Genomic DNA, 19344 nt, shown 5'->3' on the forward strand with positions numbered 1-19344 from the left:
GCCACCGTAGGCAGTTGAGCTTTCGAGCAAGGGAGTGAGAAAGAACAGACCCGAACAGCTGGAACTTCCCAGGGGGGTAGGGAAAAGTGAGATGCTACATGAACATATAAAGGTGGTAACTGAAGGGAAGACAAGAGTGAAAGTAGGCGAAGAGAAAAGGGACGGAGCAAACAGGGGCGGCGAACGAATAAAGAATGTCTACTAATATCGGTGACCATTCTATAAATGGAAGGATTGTGTAGATCGTGAGAGCGTACATAGTAACGAAGGCAATGGGCATCACGGCGATCAGACAAGGATGGAACATTTGCTTCTGTATAGAGGCTCTCAACAGGGGAAGAGCGAAAAGCACCAAGGCACAAACGTAAGCCTTGGTGATGGATAGAGTTAAGGCTAGAGAGAGTAGCAGGAGAGGCCGCGGAATAAATCTGGTCACCATAATCGAGTTTCGATAAAACGAGGGCTGAATGTAGGCGAAGCAGAGTTCGACGATCAGCTCCCCAGGAAAGATGAGCAAGGGTTTTAAGAAGGTTTAGCCGGCTGTGACAAGTTGCCTTCAGAGAGGTAATGTGAGGTTTCCAGGTTAACCGACGGTCAAAGAGAAGGCCTAGAAACCTGACTGTATCACGTTCGGGGATACGGGAGCCATAGAGATACAAAGGATGATCGGAGATAACAGAGCGTCTAGTGAAAGTAATTTGGTGAGTTTTGGTACTTGAAAATTTAAACCCATGTGTGGTGGCCCAAGTGGAAACACGGTCGACCGCATGCTGGAGAGAAACTGCAATAAGGTGACAGTCAGCGCCTGCACAAGCAATAGCGAAGTCATCAACATAGAGTGATGACCAAATATTGGGTGGAAGAACAGAGGCCAAATCATTTATAGCAAGGAGAAAAAGTGTTGTGCTTAGAACACATCCCTGAGGGACACCTTCAGCTTGGACGAAGTCCGGGGAAAGAACATTATTGACTCGAACACGGAAATGTCTGTCAGTTAAAAAGTTCTTAAGGAAGGATGGTAGATTGCCTCGGAGGCCTAAGGAATGGGCCTGGGCCAAAATATTATACCTCCAAGTTGTGTCATATGCCTTCTCAAGGTCAAAAAATATGGCAATAACTGAGTGATTATTCGCAAAGGCATTACGAACATACGTATCCAAGCGTAGTAAGGGGTCTATGGTAGAACGACCCTTACGAAAGCCATATTGACTAGCGGAGAGACTGTTGTGAGTCTCTAAATACCACATTAAACGTCGATTTACGAGGCGTTCCATCACTTTGCAAACTGCACTTGTAAGAGCGATGGGGCGATAGTGGGAGGCATCATGTCCTGTAGTACCCGGTTTGCGGAAAGGGAGAACAATGGCAGATTTCCACAGCTGGGGAAGAACTCCTTGTGCCCAAATAAGATTGAAGAGGTGTAAGAGGACTACAAGGGCTGACCGATGTAAATGTTGTAACATACGAATATGAATGTCATCAGGCCCAGCTGCCGATGATCGGCAAGCTGAGAGCGTTGCCTCCAGTTCTTGAAGTGTAAAAGGCACATTATACTGTTCTTCTCCGAGAGAAGAAAAGTCCAAGGGTACTAACTCTCTGGCAGACTTTGAGGAAAGAAACGAGGGGCATAGATGGAGCCCTCGGGAAATACGGACCAGATGTGTGCCAAGTTCAATGGCAACGTCGAGAGGGTTTGCTATATCAACACCAGTGACCCGTAGAACAGGAGCCGGGTCAGGAGAGTATTTACCACTCAATTTCCTCACTTTTTTCCAGACTGCACTCATAGAAGAAGCAGAGGTGATGGTGGAAACATAGTCTCGCCAACAAGTGCGTTTAGCTTCACGGATGACACGGCGAGCGATCGCACGCTTCTGCTTAAAATCAACAAGTCTCTCAGCGGTTCTATTGTACCGGTACCTGCCCCATGCAGCACGTTTCAAACGGACTGCACGAGCACAAGCAGGAGACCACCAAGGCACGCACTTCTGAGAATGCCTGCCTGAGGTTTGGGGTATAGAATGAGAAGCTGCGGTATAAACTGATGTCGAGAAGATGTGTAGGAGCTCATCAATGGAGGATGAAGAAGGAACCTCACTAAAAGCAGTGAGGTGTGAGTAAAGATCCCAATTTGCCCGATCAAATTGCCAGCGAGGGCTACGGGAAGGTGGTGAATAGGAAGGAGAAGTAAGAATGATCGGAAAATGATCGCTGTCATGTAAGTCTGGTAGAACAGACCAGGTGAAGTCTAGTGCAGTGGAGGAAGAGCAGACTGATAGATCGATGCAAGAGAGAGTATGAGTACGAGGATCAAAATGGGTGGGAGTACCCGTATTTAAAACATGGAGGGGGTGAGAGGCAAGAAAAGCCTCCAACTGAATGCCACGTGAGTCACAATGAGACCCCCCCCAGAGGAAATGGTGGGCATTAAAATCACCAAGTAACAGAAGTGGTGGTGGTAAGGATGAAACAAGAAAGGCAAAGTCTGGGATAGAAAATGCTCGAGAAGGAGAGAGATATAAAGAACATATTGTAAACCACTTATTCAAGTGGATACGGGCTGCAGTGTAATGCAGCGAGGTATGGACAAATAGTTGACAGTACGGAATATCATTGCGTAGAAGAAGGGCACTTTCATTAAAGGTCCCATCTGAGAAAGGATCCGAAGAATACAATAAATTATAGCCTGAGATAGGTTGGAAAACAGCCGAGTGTAATTTTGGTTCTTGTAAGCAAGCACCAACAGGGGAAAACCTGGAAAGCAACATCTGAAGCTCACCCCGATTACCCCTGAGGCCGCGGATATTCCACTGTAAATAGGCCATGATTGGCGATGAAGAAAATATCAGGAATCTGTAGGTAAAGGCACCTACGGACTAGAGGGGTTAGAAAAGTCAACGTGTGGTGGCATTGGAAGATGTTCAAGTAGCGAAGGAACGGAGCGTTGCGAAGAATGGGGTTGTGAAGATGGAGGAGAGGGAAGAGAAGGAACAGGAAGTGAATCAGTGTCCATTGAAGGTTTAGTCTCTGCAATATATTCTGAAATGGCTTCAAGTGTTTCTGAATTCAAAGATGTATGGGAAACCATATTGGAGATAGGAGGAGGAGGGTGAGTAAAGATTGGGACAGTAATGGACTGTACCAAAGTAGAGGGGGAGGGAAAAGTGTAAGGGACTGGAGATGAAGTGTGGGGGGGGACAGAAGAGGTAGAAACCTGGGAGGTGACAGAAGAGGGAGAAACTTGGGAGGGGACGGGGGTGGAAGGCATAGTACGAGGAGGAGGGTGAATCTCCACACTTGTAATAGAGCCAGAGAGAGGGGAAGAACTAGGTACAGAGACTGGAAAGGTAACGTGTGGAGGTGGAAGAAGGGAAGGAAGGGGCAAAGAAGATTTGAGCAATGTGGATTTTTTGGACTTCTGAGTAGAGGGGCGATTGGTATTAGGTGTCGTACGAGGTCTTGTCGATACTGGGGCTTGTGAGGAAGGACGCGAAGATGTGAGAACAGACTGAGTTGTAGTCGGGACGTCAGAGCCAAGGACAGCAAAAGGATTAGATGCCGTAATGGCTATGGGAGGGGTAACAACAGAGGAGGCTGCAGAAGATGGGACCCCAGAAGTGGGGGGATGTTTGGAAACACGAGAATAAGAAACACGGGGTAGTCTCCCTTGGAGGCGGAGATGAGTAACTGCCATAGCATAAGGGAGACCTTCTGCCTCTTTGAGGCAACGGATTTCACGTTCATTTAAGTAGACCTGGCAACGGCGGGAGTACGAAGGGTGAGCTTCATTACAATTAAGGCAAGATGGAGGTTGACTGCAAGATGTATTAGAATGGTTGTCGGCACCACAGACTGGGCATTCGGCCATAGATCTGCAATATTTCGCTGGGTGACCAAAACGCCAGCAATTTCTACATTGTTGCGGTGTAGGTATCACCTTTCGAACTTGTAACCGATGTCCCGCGACATATACAGAGGACGGGAGTTCTCGGCTGTCAAAAGTTAAACGAGCCACATTGCAAGGGTAACGTCTCCGCCCCCGGGCAGGAAGGACATAAGTGTCTACTTTGAGGATTGGGAGATCCTGGAGTTCCAGCTGTTCAAAAATGTCATTGCCACATGACTGGAAATTCTGTTGGACTATGGTATGGGGCAGAATGACAGTACCACTACAAGAATTGAGAGAAAGATGTTTTTCAATAGTGATAGGAGTAGTATCGATATTCGAAAGGAGAGAAAGATCATGAGCTTGGGTAGCATTCTGGACAGTGACGATGCGCGTACCGCTCTTGAGAGCGTGAAATGAAATATCTCTGCCAACATGACGCAGGAGCGCTTTGGCAATACTATGGTCAGAAAGGTAGGCAGAAGAAGAAGTTGGTCTTAAAGTAAAGAATTTAGTCCATTGTGTGGTCCGAAACTGAGCGTGGAGAGGGAGTGCTTGACGTGTCGGTCGTTTCCGAGTAGAATGGGAAGGTAACGACGGAGCATCATCAGGAGATTGACGTTGGCGTTTAGGAGTAGGACCGGAGTTGGTCCGGCATGAAATGGGTGGGCGATTTGAAAATTGCCGTACCGTAGAGGGAGAAGCCGGAAGCATAGTCAAAGGAGAGCGGAGTTCAGACAAATCGAAGGAGTCAGTCGAAGCCCCGGTACCTGAAGCGGGTGAGGAAACAGCACCAGCAAGAGGTACAGGGGCATCAGGAGTGTCCGAAGAGTGGTCTAAACACAAGGCAGGGTCAGAATGGGGTGCGGTATCAAGAAGGGGCCCGGGGGTAGTGGTTTCATGGACTAGGGCTGCCATGGTTAGGTTACTCCTTTGCTTTTTGTTTTTAAGAAAAAAAAAGAAAGAAGAAAAGAAAATAAAAACAAAAAAAAGAATAAAAAAAGGGGGGAGCGGGGAGGAATAGTTCCCAGGAGGAATGAAAGGGCCGGAAATCTCCCTCCGCGCCCAAGAGGACTCGACACCGCTAGTAGCGCAGATGCAGCATGGAACCCGTGCCATACCCTACCCTTCATGCCAGTAAACCAGCAATCCGGGATAGCAACCTCACATCTGCCGAGCTACCTCGGTGGACAAAAGAGAGGGCGGCCGGATATCCGCCACAAAGCATACCTCCTTCAGCCACCACCCCCGGAATCCGAAAGGTGGCTTCCAGAGATACACCCGTCGCCCAAAAGACACCCAAAGCTACTCCGGGATACCGGAGAGGGATCGGGACATCCCTAGGCAATCCAGATTCCACGGCAAACTACGCCACCGCCAAGAAACCTCAACGGAATGGGATCGACCCCGGTGTCCTTTCCCCTACCTAGGAACTAGCGCGCCTGTGGGAGAAATCACGAAGGCTAAAAAGAGGAAGGGCAAAAGGGAGGGGTGAGGAGGAGGAGGAGGAATGGAAAAAGGGGAGGATGGGGAGGATGGGATAGGGGAGGGGAGAATGGGGGGTAATTAGGTTCGGTCTGAGGAAGAAGACCGACAGGGCTAATTCCTCAGACCAAGAGCCTCTTCACCACGCCAAGGAGCCCCCCTTGAAGAGGATACACACCTCTCTGGGTTTTCTTTTATTTTCTTTCTAGTTCTTGTTCTTGTTTATTTCCACTTATCTCCATGGGGACGTGGAACAGAATTCTTCCTCCGTAAGCCATGCGTTGTAAGAGGCGACTAAAATGCCAGGAGCAAGGGCCTAGTAACCCCTTCTCCTGTATAAATTACTAAATTTAAAAAGAGAAACTTTCATTTTTCTTTTTGGGCCACCCTGCCTTGGTGGGATACGGCCGGTTTGTTGAAAAAAAAAATATATATATATATATATATATATGTGTGTGTGTGTATGGCAGTGGTGAGAATTGCACATAACTGCTGTGAAAATACTATCTGACTCCAGCAATTATTCCCTTTAGAAAAGCAACAGCATAACCAACACCAAAAGATCTGGAACCATCAGTATATGTAGCTATAGCATGAGAATGACACTGAAAGTATTTAAGAAAGAGAGTTAAGTTGTAGGAAAGTGAGAATTGGAGCATGGAAGGAAGGAGAAAATTTAACTACCACTGTAAAACTGGTTTATATTTTCGTTATATATAGGAAGTGCTAAACCTGTAGGGGTCATACAGTGCCCAGGGAATGAAGGACATTCAGGTTCAATTCAACAAAGAGAGCAAGTCCAATTTTTTGGATTAAGAGCCCCTCACTGGCTTCAAGGAACCAACTACCCTTGAGAGGTTACATTCATAAGAAAGCATAAAAGAAAATAGATCCAATGAACATATTTTATATGAAATCTTATTTTCAATTTACTGTCTTGTGCTAAGTATAAAGAACATGGATACCAAGCCAAAGTTAAGAATAGGGGTAGGAGGAAGAGACAGGGAGACATGCATTCACAAATTCATAACATATACATCAATCCAGGTAAAGATAGGCTGGTTGGCTTGTGGAGGTAGAGTGAAAGGGAGAAGGACTGAATTTTCTTTTACAACTTGCATTTTTGTGTATGGCTGTTGGGTGCCTGTCTATACTGTATATGTGCTAATAATTTTTTGCAAAAAAAAAAAAAAAAAAAAAAAAAAAAAAAAAAAAAAAAAAAAAAAAAAAAAAAAAAAAAAAAAACTGAGGTTCCTTAATGCCAGTTGGGGGTTTCTTCAGCCAAGGAACTGGAGCTGGCCTTCTCTTCTTGGATCAAACCTGAATACCTCCAATTCCCCCCAGGTGCTATATAACTCCTACTGGTTTTAGCACTCCCCAATGAATATAATATCAAACTAAGTGCTAGACCCCAAAGGATCATACAGCACTGCAAGATGGGATCTGTTAAAAAAAAAAAATATGCAGAGGTTAGGAACATGCAAGGCTAAGGGTTAGTGATGAGTGCAAAATAAGTAAAATAAATCTAAGATGGTGCAATAAGTTTCTGTTAAAATTCAGGGTGAGTCGGCATCATAGGTGGGACTTTGGCAAGTGTGTGGAAGCAGTGGAGATATCGGAAGTGAATTCTATATGGCCACTGATACAGGAAAATATATTACAATATGGTGAACTGACAACTGGATCTGACAGAGTGGTGCCAGGCATTTTTCCAAGAGATGTCCACGAGCAAAATGTGTGGCCAATATATAGGCAAGAAAAGTAATAGTAATGGTAAAAATAGGTAATGTACTCTTTAGGGAGTATGACTGCAGTTCATCTCTTTATTTAGTGTGACAATTTGGTACATGTTTAGGTAAACATTAAAAAAAAATTGGAATTTGCAGAGGCTCAAGAGCAAATCTCTGTTTTACATTATCACATGTTCATGTTATGCAAATTTGCTTTACATACCATGGGCTGGGAATTCAACTATTGCATAAAGCAAGAGGAACCTGTATCCCAGTCATAGAATACAACTGTGAAGCATTTTAATAAATATTACTTTTCTTAATTTATACATTGCAAATATATATAGATAATTAAATCTATTCCATCTTAAGCCTACTAATATACAGAAATTATTTTTTTAAAAGGTTATCCCCTTTTCTATATTTTAACTGTCTCATGTTATAGCTTTTGTATCACTTAGCATAAGTAACAATTAGTATAAGTATACTTAAGATACCTCAACATACAAAAAGAAAATAATTGTGTAGCAATATACAGTATGCAGAATTTAGTTAAGATATTACAATATGCACCACACAGATATAAACTCCTGCTAAACTCGTATTTAGTTGAATACATTTCATTCTACTTCCAGTGTAAATAAATCATTTTAACAGCCTTTTCCTCTGATTTAAACAAATTTTGAAATTTTATACAGCTAAGAATTTTATATGTTCAACAAATAACAAGCAATGTTCACTTTGAGAAACAGTATAAATGCTACATCTATTAGTTTTGGGAAGAACATAACATAAAAAAATGAGAGAGAAGTGGCGAGACAAAATAAAAGATTTGTACACAAAGAGAGTGTATAATCTAGAATGGACGGAAGGAAGGATAGGGGATAATTACAGGAAGGATAATTACAGGTTTTGCATGCCAGGGGCTTGGGCGTCCAACAGAGGCTTGTGCGAGTGTGCTAGTTTGGAGTAAAGATAAGTGATTTTTATGGCTTGTGTTCTTGAGGTGTATGCAAGGTAACATTCACAACAACCTGGTAGCATTTACAAAGAGATTTAGGGAAACCAGTTAGCTGGACTTGACTCTTGGAGGCAGGAAGTGTAGTGCCTGCACTCTGAGGGGTGGAAATTCTGCAGTTTGTAGGGGTATCTGAACTGTGATATCTGTAAACTTCTGGCAAGACAGCTACTGAATGAGTGATGAGAGAATGAGAAATGAAAGTGTGTGAGGAAGAAAATAAGATGTAGAGAAAATTAGTGTATGAGAGGGGAGGAATGAAAATGAAAGCATGTGTGAGAAATAGGATGAGTATGTGATAGAATAAAAAGGAGAATTGAGAAAGGTGTAGCTTATAATGAGGGAGTAGAGAGAAGTGAAGGGAGACAGGATGAATAAGAAATGGGGGATGGGGGGAGGAGAAAGAGAAACTGATTATCAAAGAATGCATGAGAATGAGAGAGTGAAATAGTGAACAAAAAAAGCATGGCAAAGCAGGGATAGAAATTATGAGAGAATATGAAAAACAAATGAGTTGGAACTTTTTCTGCTTGAAAGAATACTGCAGTGATAGAGGGGAAAATGGGTAATACAGAATATGGGGTGCCCCAAGGATCAGTGCTTGTTTTGAGGGTTGTAACTGATATAAATGATTTACTAGTGGCAACAAGAAATATATACAGTGGACCCCCGGTTAACGAACTTTTTTCATTCCAGTAGTATGTTCAGGTGCCAGTACTGACCGAATTTTTTCCCATAAGGAATATTGTGAAGTAGATTAGTCCATTTCAGACCCCCAAACATACACATACAAACGCACTTACATAAATACACTTACATAATTGGTCGCATTTGGAGGTGATCGTTAAGCGGGGGTTCACTGTATATACAACTACAGTATTTGCAGATAGAAAAAAAAAAAAAAAAAAAAAAAAAAAAAAAAAAAAAAAAAAAAAAATTTAACAAATAGAAAATAAATTAGCATTAAAAGCTGTATAGCCCTTGTGGCTTAGCACTTTTTTGATGATAATAATAATAATAATAATTAGCATTAAAAATCTAACACAATTTAAATAATATAGTTACATAAAGGGGAAATTAGATGGCTGAATTCAATGTAGAAAAATGTCATATGAATTCATAAGAATACCTGAAAAAGTGAAGGATCTTCGAATGATTATTTTAAAAAAAAAATTAGTCCACATAAATACAACTATAAAATATTTATATGCCACATTGACTAAGATAACCTTTAAGTATATGGATGGATATGAAGCACTGAAGAGTAAGCATAATATCTACAGTAGGCATCATAAACATGTACACACAAAAACAGATCTCACACAAAACAAAACCTCTCACCATAAATAATAGTTTTAGAAATTAATACTGGAATATGTATGGGTTCCTCACCTAAATTAGTATTTTTTAGGATTACCCTTCTGCTTGATGTACTCCTTAAGTCTTAGGCACTGATAAGGCTAACATATGGAGGATAGAAGTCAACATCCTTCCACACTTGCTTACTGGCACTCAAGATTTTGGGGTTAGAGGACATGTCCATGCCAGAAAGAATACATTTAATGTGGTTCCAAACGTTCTCTGTCAAAAGTCCCTTGAACTTCCAGGCCAGTCATTAAAGTATGGTAAATCACAATCATTTAGCCAATTCTTTGTTTTATGCAGTATAGCAAGGGGCACCATCTTCCATACAAAAGTTGCCCTGGCACTTCTGAAAACTACCAGCAAATAATCTGAGAAAAGATTAATGCACATACATATTTATGACACTTACTGTACAGTAAAAAAGTTTAAAACATTTATACAATTTTTTTTTTTTTTGTTGTATATGCTTAACTATTTTTTAATCCATTTCTTCTTTTACCATAGTACTGATGTTAACTTCAGCATTATTATCTGCAATGCCTCATATATATGTTAAATTGTTCAAAATTTATATTAGCATAAAATCTGAATATGCAGATGAAGTGCATTCCTGTATTTAAAAATATACATAAGGTACAAAAAATCCAAAGCATTCAATAAAATGAATTTCAGAAAAAAGAAATACAAATTATGAAGATTAAAAGCCTTGAAATTAGTGATTATTTTTTTAAACCTTGCAACAAAGAAGACAAGTGGATACAACATTAAATTACATAAAAGGCCATGTATAAAAGATAGGACTCTTTCTGATACATACAAATACGTAGTTACTGACGTAGCTCCTGGAAGAGCACATTGTTTGCAACAACTGTTAACAAGGATTGTAAACTAAAGATGGGACACAATGAATAAATTATTATTATAATCATGGGGGAGTGCTAAACCCATAGGATTATATAGCACACATGGGTGGGGGGGGGGAAGGTATTCAGGCTCAATTCAGGGAACTGGAGCACAGATCCAATTCCCTAGCTCAAGAGCCCCTCACCAGCATTATGTCAGCCATGACACAGGTATTACACTGCCAACTGCCTCCTTCATGGGTGTTTAGATGCCAGCAAACACTACTGTAAATGAAGCAGACAGGCAGGCTTCTTGGTGAGGAGGGAAGGATAGGCAGACCACGATTCCACCAGGGATCTTGTATGAGTTAGTTTGGTACCTGTGAAAGATTAAAAGGTCCTGAACAGTGGAAGAAAAGAATCCACAAGTTCATTTCTCTGATCTCTAGCTGCTGTTATGAGTCACAAGTTCAGCAGTTCCTTGTGAGGAAATGGTATGGTGATACCGACAAGATGTGGAAAAAGACACTTATGTTCAGTTCGTATTAGGACTGAAGAAGCCGCTCGTGGCTAAACGTTTCCTTTAATAAATGTCCTGAACTGTACATAAGTGTCTTTTTCCAGTTCCTTGTGAATTTAACACATTAATAATCTGAACTCCAGCATGACCAGAAGACCCATAAACCCTTTTGTGCCTACTGAAGGTGTGACCACAGCCACTGAGTGCAAAATATTAGAGGATATGAGAAATCAAAAGCCACAATTCCTTGCAACAAACTTTGAGTCTGAGTCTTGCAAGTGTATCTCAGTTTAGCAATTTTGAATTGTGTCCTCTTGTTCTCCCTGTTACTGGTTCTCCAAAATCTCCATACTGGTGTCTGTACAAGAGAGCGCAAAAGTGAGAGTGAGAGAGAGAGATAGAGAATGAGAATTACATAAATGAATCCACATGCATTCATTATATCAAGAGTAAATCCTCTCCTGCACATATAGCAAAAAGACAGACATAATTCTTTAGGCCATATATATTAGTTATTTACAAAAATAAAAGCTTTCTCTCGCTTCTTATGAATATGTAACATCTGTTAAGCATACTGAATAAAAGTGTACAAAACATGTTATGGTTATATGAGAACACTAAACAGTTATTTCTCTCTAACTCCTGTAATTTGTGGGAATTACTGAAAATTCTGAATAATGGAAAGCAATTTTTACTTTTTTTTTTTTTTCAAGAAAATTTTGACCTCAAAAATATGAAAAGCATTCTTATTTTATTTCAAATTTCAAAATTATGAAGATTCCTCTAATTAAAAGTAAGATTTTTTTATATATTCTGATACTGACATTTTATTTTCTAAATGAGGGAGAATTCCAAAGCCTATTGTTTATACTTATAGTCAAATCTGTTTAACTACCAAGTAAATTCAGTAGTGACTTGAGGTACAGAATAAGAATTATATCTGTTGTATAATTCAATATGCTTCTTTAATCAACACAGAATAAATTTTCATGAATCTCTTGCTTGAAGAAACTTGTGTGCAATGTAAATTAATTTAGATTTTTACTTATACATAATTCACAAATAGTATTGTAATTCATGAAAGTTATTCTGCACAATGGGCAACAGTATATAACAAATACCTTTTAATAAAAACTGAATTCAGTACAACATATATATCTCTGACAATATAATATTTACCCTTTAACATATATGAAAAGGCAGAGTAATTTACGAAGTACAGTAGTACAGTGGTACCCAGAGTTTCGGCCACAATTCGTTTCAGAAGGCTGTTCGAGGCCGTTACCAAACGAATTTGTTCCCATGAGGAATAATGTAAGTTAGATTAGTCGATTTCAGACCCCCAAAAATACACTTACAAAAGCACTTACAATAGAACACTTACATAATTGTTTGAGTTGGGAGCTGTACAAAACTTGGGGTACCACTGTACATCAAAGAGCCATGAAAAACTAACCCTTATAAGGTTAACACTTTCCATGAATATAATACAGCAATAATATATGCAAAATTAGTTGTACAAAAATCATTGTTCATTCACAACTAAAGAAATTCTACACTTACATATACCACATGGCATTAGTTTTGAAACATCAGTTGAACTTATGACTAATTTAAACTTAAAGATTGAACTCAATAAACAGCAACAAAATATTGCACAGAATGTAGTGTCATCACTTTTATGAGAAAACCTGGCATGTTACAATGGGTAAAGTTGTAATAATACAAATTTGTCCTGAAAATGCAGTGATTAGCATATCTAATTGTGAAAGTTTATCTGGATGAGATACAGTATATAATTGCTACCTGAGGTTTCCTAGTGGATCTCCAACCTATGAAAATGTGGTAGATGTTTTGGGTAGAGTACATACTCCAAACACTAACACCATTAGCATTTGATGGTCAGTTTCTTGAGTGAGCCATCAGCATCTGATGACAGGTTTGAGTGAGCCAGCTAAATATTTTTATCTTAAAACTCAGAAATAGGATACTATATACCAGGAAAGCTCAATCAAGACAGGACCTACTTTTTCTAAAGCTCCTCCTATGTGATCCATATATAAATCGTGATATTTGTACAATGCAGCAAGACTTGAATGAATGGTGGTGAATATGTTTCCTCTCCTTTTTTTTTTCTTTTTAGGGTCACCCTACTTCAGTGGGAGATGACCAGTGTGTTAAAATGTGTGGGTACTCACCTATTTGTGGTGGCATGGGTAGAGTCTTAACCCCTTGCAGTGTCGTGACCCCTGCTTGCAAACTTGCTCTCAGGGTCGAAGAATTAAAAATAAAAAAATTATGAAATAAGGAATCTTTTACCAAAAGTAATGAACCCAATATTACGAAATTTGATGGAAAACTTATAGAATTATGCTCTAGCTAGGTTAGTGGTCGCGGTGACATTTACACATTGGCGATTTTGCCCACTTTGAGCACTATTTTGGGCCAATTCCATTGTTCAAGTCAACCAAACTCATAGCTATTTTGCTGGTACATGTACTCCTTTTTTCTATCAACTGTGTACAAGAAACTGCCCATTTACTTATTTCAACTACTTAATAAAGTGATCAGAAATTGTTAATTTGGTAAATTTCATACAAAATTCAGAAAAAGGCAATTTCAAAATAGGGTCCAGAATAAGATAACATTTTCTCTGGTCATTCGTCATGTCTCCAGGTCCCTCTTACATTGCACTTGCTTTCCGTTCTGAATTTTTATTCACATAAAAAATAGAAGATTTCCTGTTATGCAGACTACTGCAGTATTGTAATAATTAAATAAATAATATCAGCATATTTGTTAATAGATATAAGACCCATCAGCTGACTTGTACTGGTCGTGTCACATGATTTGTTTACTTGAACACTGACAAAAATTGAACATTTCTACTCATTTCAGCTCAATTTCAAGCTACTTTCAATCCAGAAACCAACCAAAATCATCGCTATTTCTGTAATATAGCTCCCATTCTATCAAATGAGACCAAGACAATGAGAATACAACCATAAAAACCATACAAAAATACACCGCAAAGTCGCTGTTTTAAACCAAAAACATGGTTGCAGTTTTTTCTCATTACGCAGTGTGTGCTGCACGATATTTTTTATGTGGTGCACACTTACCATATAGACCCATTCTCCCATATCTAGGCCCAAATTTACCGCTCACAGCTTATCTGAACGAGCTGAGCTCATGGCATCATATTAAGGACCGACAGAGGCTTCAAAGTTGTGATATAACGGGACTGACAGTGAAAGGGTTAACTCGTTTTCCTGCCCCTCAACTTACCACTTACCAGTCACTCTCTCCTAGCCTCTTGAGTCCTAGTGTACCTACTTGAACTATGTATGGAGCCTGTCTCCACCACTTCCTCATTAAGATCATTCCACCTCTTGACCACCCTGAGACTGAAGAAATAATTCCTGACATCCCTGTGGCTTAATTTGTGTCTAACTTCCAGCTTTGCCCCCCTAGTACCCTTTTCCTTCCTCTCAAACATCCTGTCCCTGCCCACTCTAATTCCTCAAGAGTATTTTTTAATGTTCAATACAGTGGTACCTTGACTTATGAGTGCCCCAACCTATGAGTTTTCTGAGTTACGAGCCATTGCTCGGTTGATTTTTTGGTTTGAGTTGAGAGCCAAAATCTGAGTTACGAGTGAAAAAAAAAATAATTACTGAAAAAAAACTTACTGAAAATGACATTTGACAAAAACCCCGGCCTAATGGCACAATGAAAGGTGGTTTTAGGACTTGGTACTTATAAAACAATGCTAGTGCAATGTTCTCACTGGAGGCAATCATGTAATTATCTTTAGTTATTCTACAAAAAAATAAAGTTGGTAAGTTTTTGACATTGCAAAATATCTTGCCCTTTACTCCCATGCAAATCCCAAAATATCTGGAATATTTCCAATATTCCACAAGCCAATTGTAGAACAATAATTTTTTTATGATTCCTGTTAATATTATTGCATTTACTTCAATAGTAAATGGTGGGCCTCATGAAATAAGTCAATAACTTACTTCCGAGATATTCATACATACAGTGGTACCTCGATTTACGAACTTAATTCGTTCCAGAAGGCTGTTCGAGTGCTGATACTGAACAAATTTGTTCCTATACGGAATAATGTAAATTAGATTAATCCGTTTCAGACCCCCAAAAATACACTTACAAAAGTACGCTTACATAATTGTTCGAGTTGGGAGCAGTTTGAAACTCGAGGTACCACTGCATATCGCAGCATTAGTGAGCTAATGCAGTTAGCCTCCCAAAAACTCCATTTTCTGTTACCCAGGACCAAAGAACACATTATAGGAAGGAGCAGTAATAATTTTATAAATGCTCAGACTGGTCTTGGACACTTCCAATATTATGGCCTATTTTATGCATTCCAGAGTATACATCATGTTTCTATGTTATTTATAGTGTTTATTATGTCATATTTGATAAATTCTGATAGATAAATAAGCCGTAGAGTTGATATTAGCGTTATATTAAGTATTTTCTCCTGCCCCTGGGGTGGTTTTGGGGGGGCTGGAACAGATTAATGGCATTGCAATTAATTTCAACGAGGAAAATTGATTTGATATACGAGCAAATTGAGTTACGAGCTCAGTCATGGAACGAATTAAACTCGTAAGTCAAGGTACCACTGTATACCAGAAATTGCTCAGCAATCTATTGGTAGATTGTGATCAATGTTTTGGCCACCAATTGTATACAAAGTTTTTTTTATTCAGAGTCAATCAATCAAGCTGTACTACAATAATAGATTTATAAAAAAAATTCTTATTTACCGATATACTTTTGTGAATTAACGAAGTACAGTACAACCTCCAATTACTTACGAGATACGTTCCTGGAAATCTTTCGTAATTCCCCACAGACACCCATATTAATAGAGATCTGTTCCTGAATCATAACATTCCATATCTAATTTCATTTATTTTTTATCAATGAAATTAAAAACAATTTACAGTATTTAGAGGGGACCCTCCTTCTCTTCCTTTTGCCCCTCATTTCTACTCCTATTTTTTAACTTTTCTTTCTCCCATCAATTTCTAGCTAAATCTCTTTAGAAATGCTCTCCACCCTCTCACTATTATAGTGAAGTTAATGAGGGTAATTACATGCCCAAATTCTAGTTGACAGGCGAGGGGTTATGGTATAAGCAAGATGAGCTGCCATGCTTCAACCACTGATAATGTACAGAACGAGGCTGAGCTACTATCTGAGGGGCCCACCATACCAATTTAATTATTAAATCTACAGTTCTTTGCCAGTCTTTGCTAAATAAATGTGAACCCATTACATATGCATAAAATGAACATAATGTACATAAAATAACAATACATACTATGTGGTGTACAACAATAAAGATGATATTTATAGTTCAGCTTTAACAAAATCTTAATTATTAAATGTGCAGTTCTTGACCAATCTCTACAAAGCTCTCCATGTGCATAAAATGAAGGTATCCAAAATATGAGTATTAAAAAATAACTGTGAAGGCACAAGAGTCACGTAGAAAGTGAAGTTGATTCTTACGTTCTTTCATTCTTATGAGGTTGCTCTTGTTGCTTCCAGGTGCCATAAAAAAAACAGAAAAAAATAAATTTATTTTAAATGATTGCACCATTTGTAACTGCAGCCTGACATTCCTAAGAAACTGATTGGATTTAAAGTGCCAATTCAGAGGTTCATAAGTTTGAACAATATTTGAATGTTCACAAAACAAAAATCTGAGACACTAAAGTTGGCTGCCTTGCTGTACTCTAAAAAAATTTGTGCTGACATTTTAACAGTTTTCTGTGCTTTTCAAGGATTTGATTATACAATACAGTACTGTATTTCAAACTTACCTAATTGCAAACAGGATATGCAGAGCACATTACTACAAGCACTCTATTCAGCATTGTAAAGTATCATCCTAAACATAACATTAAACATCAACTTTCCTTTCATTGTAAAATTCAAGATGCAATTCAATTATGTGTTATATGGAAAAGTGATGTTATTGCTATAAGGAAAAGTTTATATAGTATATCACAGCTTACTATCAATAATTTATCTACCTAACTGGAAAATAAATGCAACAAATAAACAAAGAGATACTGGTCTTGCCATTGGAAAATGTTTTACTATACCAATTAACATAATCCATCTCACATCATAGCAAAATATTCAAGGCAGTGCTAACAATACTTGCAAACAGCATCTTAATTATGGTAAAAAAAAAAAAAATGTCTTTATATATGCTAAAAATGTAATTGACAAAATTAAAATCAAATTTTAAGGCATTGTTTATCAAAGCTCCAACATTAATTTTTTCTTACTGCTGGCAATGCCTCATCCACACACTGCCTTTGATGCTGTGTTCCTTTTGGGAATTTCTCCCATCTTCTAACAGGTTGCCAAAGGTAGAACCTTTCCCAGACATTTAAAACTACCTTAAAAAGTTGCTAAGTCTTTGTGAAGGAACACAAATCCACTCAATGCCAATATTCATATCTTTTGTATAACACATACATTACTATCTATCCAAGTACTAGTAAACCCACATGGAGATAATAAAACAGAGTAGTAGTACTGCATACAGTATTTCAGCCTCACACGAATGTCTACTTCAGAAGACTGCTGAAGAGGACCTCGGCTGTAGGTCTAAATCTACAGTATGTTTAATTTTTTGTGTATATTCATTAGCATTATATACTATGTAATTCATCCTGTCATTTCTCATAAATTGCAACATGTGAGTTTATAATTTTAAAAATTGGTGAACTTAATACTGTTTGGAGTGTTAATTTTGAATTAAAACTGGCATTATTACTCCACACAACACATTGAAAAAATTATAAACTACATATTCTATATAATAAGGAATCCCTATCACATGAAATTAATGTGATAATTTTATATAACTTTGTTACATACATAGTTTTTTTTTTAGCTGACTCAGAAGAGGAAATGTATAATGACGGCAATAGGAAGCTGGAAACAATTTGCTTGCCTTTGTGAGTGGTAACATGCTAAATGTAAAATCAGTTTACACAAAAATTTAATATTAATCTCCAGGATTATATACAGTATGATTACACAACTAGTCTGCCTGAACAGCAACAAGTAAAAACTCTGAGAAGTACAAATGGATATTTTACAAAATATAACCGGAATTATAAGAGTGTGAAAATGTTAGGTAGGGCACAAAACATAACTAAAGAGAATGGAGAAAAGCGCATTCCAATACTATGTTCAAGTGAAATAAATCCTTAAGGAGTGAATGATATAGGTACATAATACTGGTGTGTAATGGGTAGACCATGTAAAAGATGATATGTGGTGAATGAGCTCTGGCAAGAAAAAGACTGTAGATTTTAGCAGGATTATGATATGGCAAATGAATTGAAGAAAAAAGCAAGTTTGTGAATGAGATAGAAAATGGAAATATACATCACATGAAAAATCATTTAGGATGCTCTGTAGATATATTCGGTACTCTGGCAGTGGAATTTGTTGTTCACCAACTTTATGATTTAAGTATTGGATGAGGGGCTGCTCTGCACTCTATTGACAAAATTTCTTTTAATAAGGAAGGTACTGTACAGTACAGATAAAAGATACATATTTAGTTGCTAACCCATAAATAAATTATCCCCTAATGATAACCTGCTGAATACAGACATTTTAAGTGAATTGCATATTAGTAAATTACCAGGTCATATGCCAAGTACTACATGATAACACACGGTCGATGCCTCGGTGCTAAACCAACGGCTGCCATTATTGCTGAGGTAAAGACTTCTTGCACTCCTTCCTGTGTCTTAGCAGAACACTCTACATATTTGGAGAGGCGAGCTTTCTTAATAAGCTTCTTTCCATCTCGTGGATTAAGAACAGTCAGGTTCCTAACATCTTTTTTGGTACCTAATTGGAAAAATAAATAACATTTAGAATTATGACTGTTTATAACCATACAATTCTTCCCATCCACTGATACTTACCCATCTCTAACTCACGCTGAATTGTGATTCAGTAATACATATAAGAATACTGCTGAAGCTGACTTACTGCACTACTCTGATTTTCCCTTTTGCACAGACAGTAAACCCTCTTACAACACTACTTCACATAAATGATTTTGCTGCAACACAGATAAAAAAATGCCACCAAAAATTTTGATACAGCATGAAAACCTTATCATATGCTGTAAAGCATGAAAGAAGCAGCCATAGCAACATGTGATATCATGAGACTGCTTCTCTATCATCTGTCTGTAACCAGAGTATCACACATCTGATGGTCAAATGTGTGATGCGGGCTGCATGGTTTTGTTGACGTTGTGCAGTGTGGAACTAACATAAAAGTGAATTCATAATTTCGCAAGAGGGCCACATCCATTTCCTAGAAGGGAAACATGCAGCCTGCGGGCCACAGACTGGGGACCCCTGCAATATACTGAACCCAACTGATGATTCGCTTATACAGTGGAACCC

At 38.6% G+C, this 19344-nt stretch overlaps 1 protein-coding gene across 8 annotated transcripts in view; it reads right to left on the reverse strand.

Annotated features, from left to right (window-relative positions):
- Positions 1–6574: 6574 nt before the first annotated feature.
- LOC128688855 (ras-like GTP-binding protein RhoL) overlaps positions 6575–19344 on the reverse strand; it is a 221196-nt gene continuing 208426 nt past the window's right edge. For 7 of the 8 annotated variants that reach the window (XM_070085388.1, XM_070085391.1, XM_070085390.1 and 4 more), the window contains one exon: positions 6575–18775. In XM_070085388.1, coding sequence (XP_069941489.1) covers positions 18582–18775 — 194 coding nt within the window. In that variant the 3' untranslated portion in view covers positions 6575–18581. The remainder of the gene's footprint in view (positions 18776–19344) is intronic. The other variant, XM_070085394.1, reaches the window with a different exon arrangement.

This window comes from Cherax quadricarinatus, chromosome 16 (genome assembly GCF_038502225.1).
Source record: "Cherax quadricarinatus isolate ZL_2023a chromosome 16, ASM3850222v1, whole genome shotgun sequence".
Taxonomy (NCBI): Eukaryota; Metazoa; Arthropoda; class Malacostraca; order Decapoda; family Parastacidae; genus Cherax; species Cherax quadricarinatus.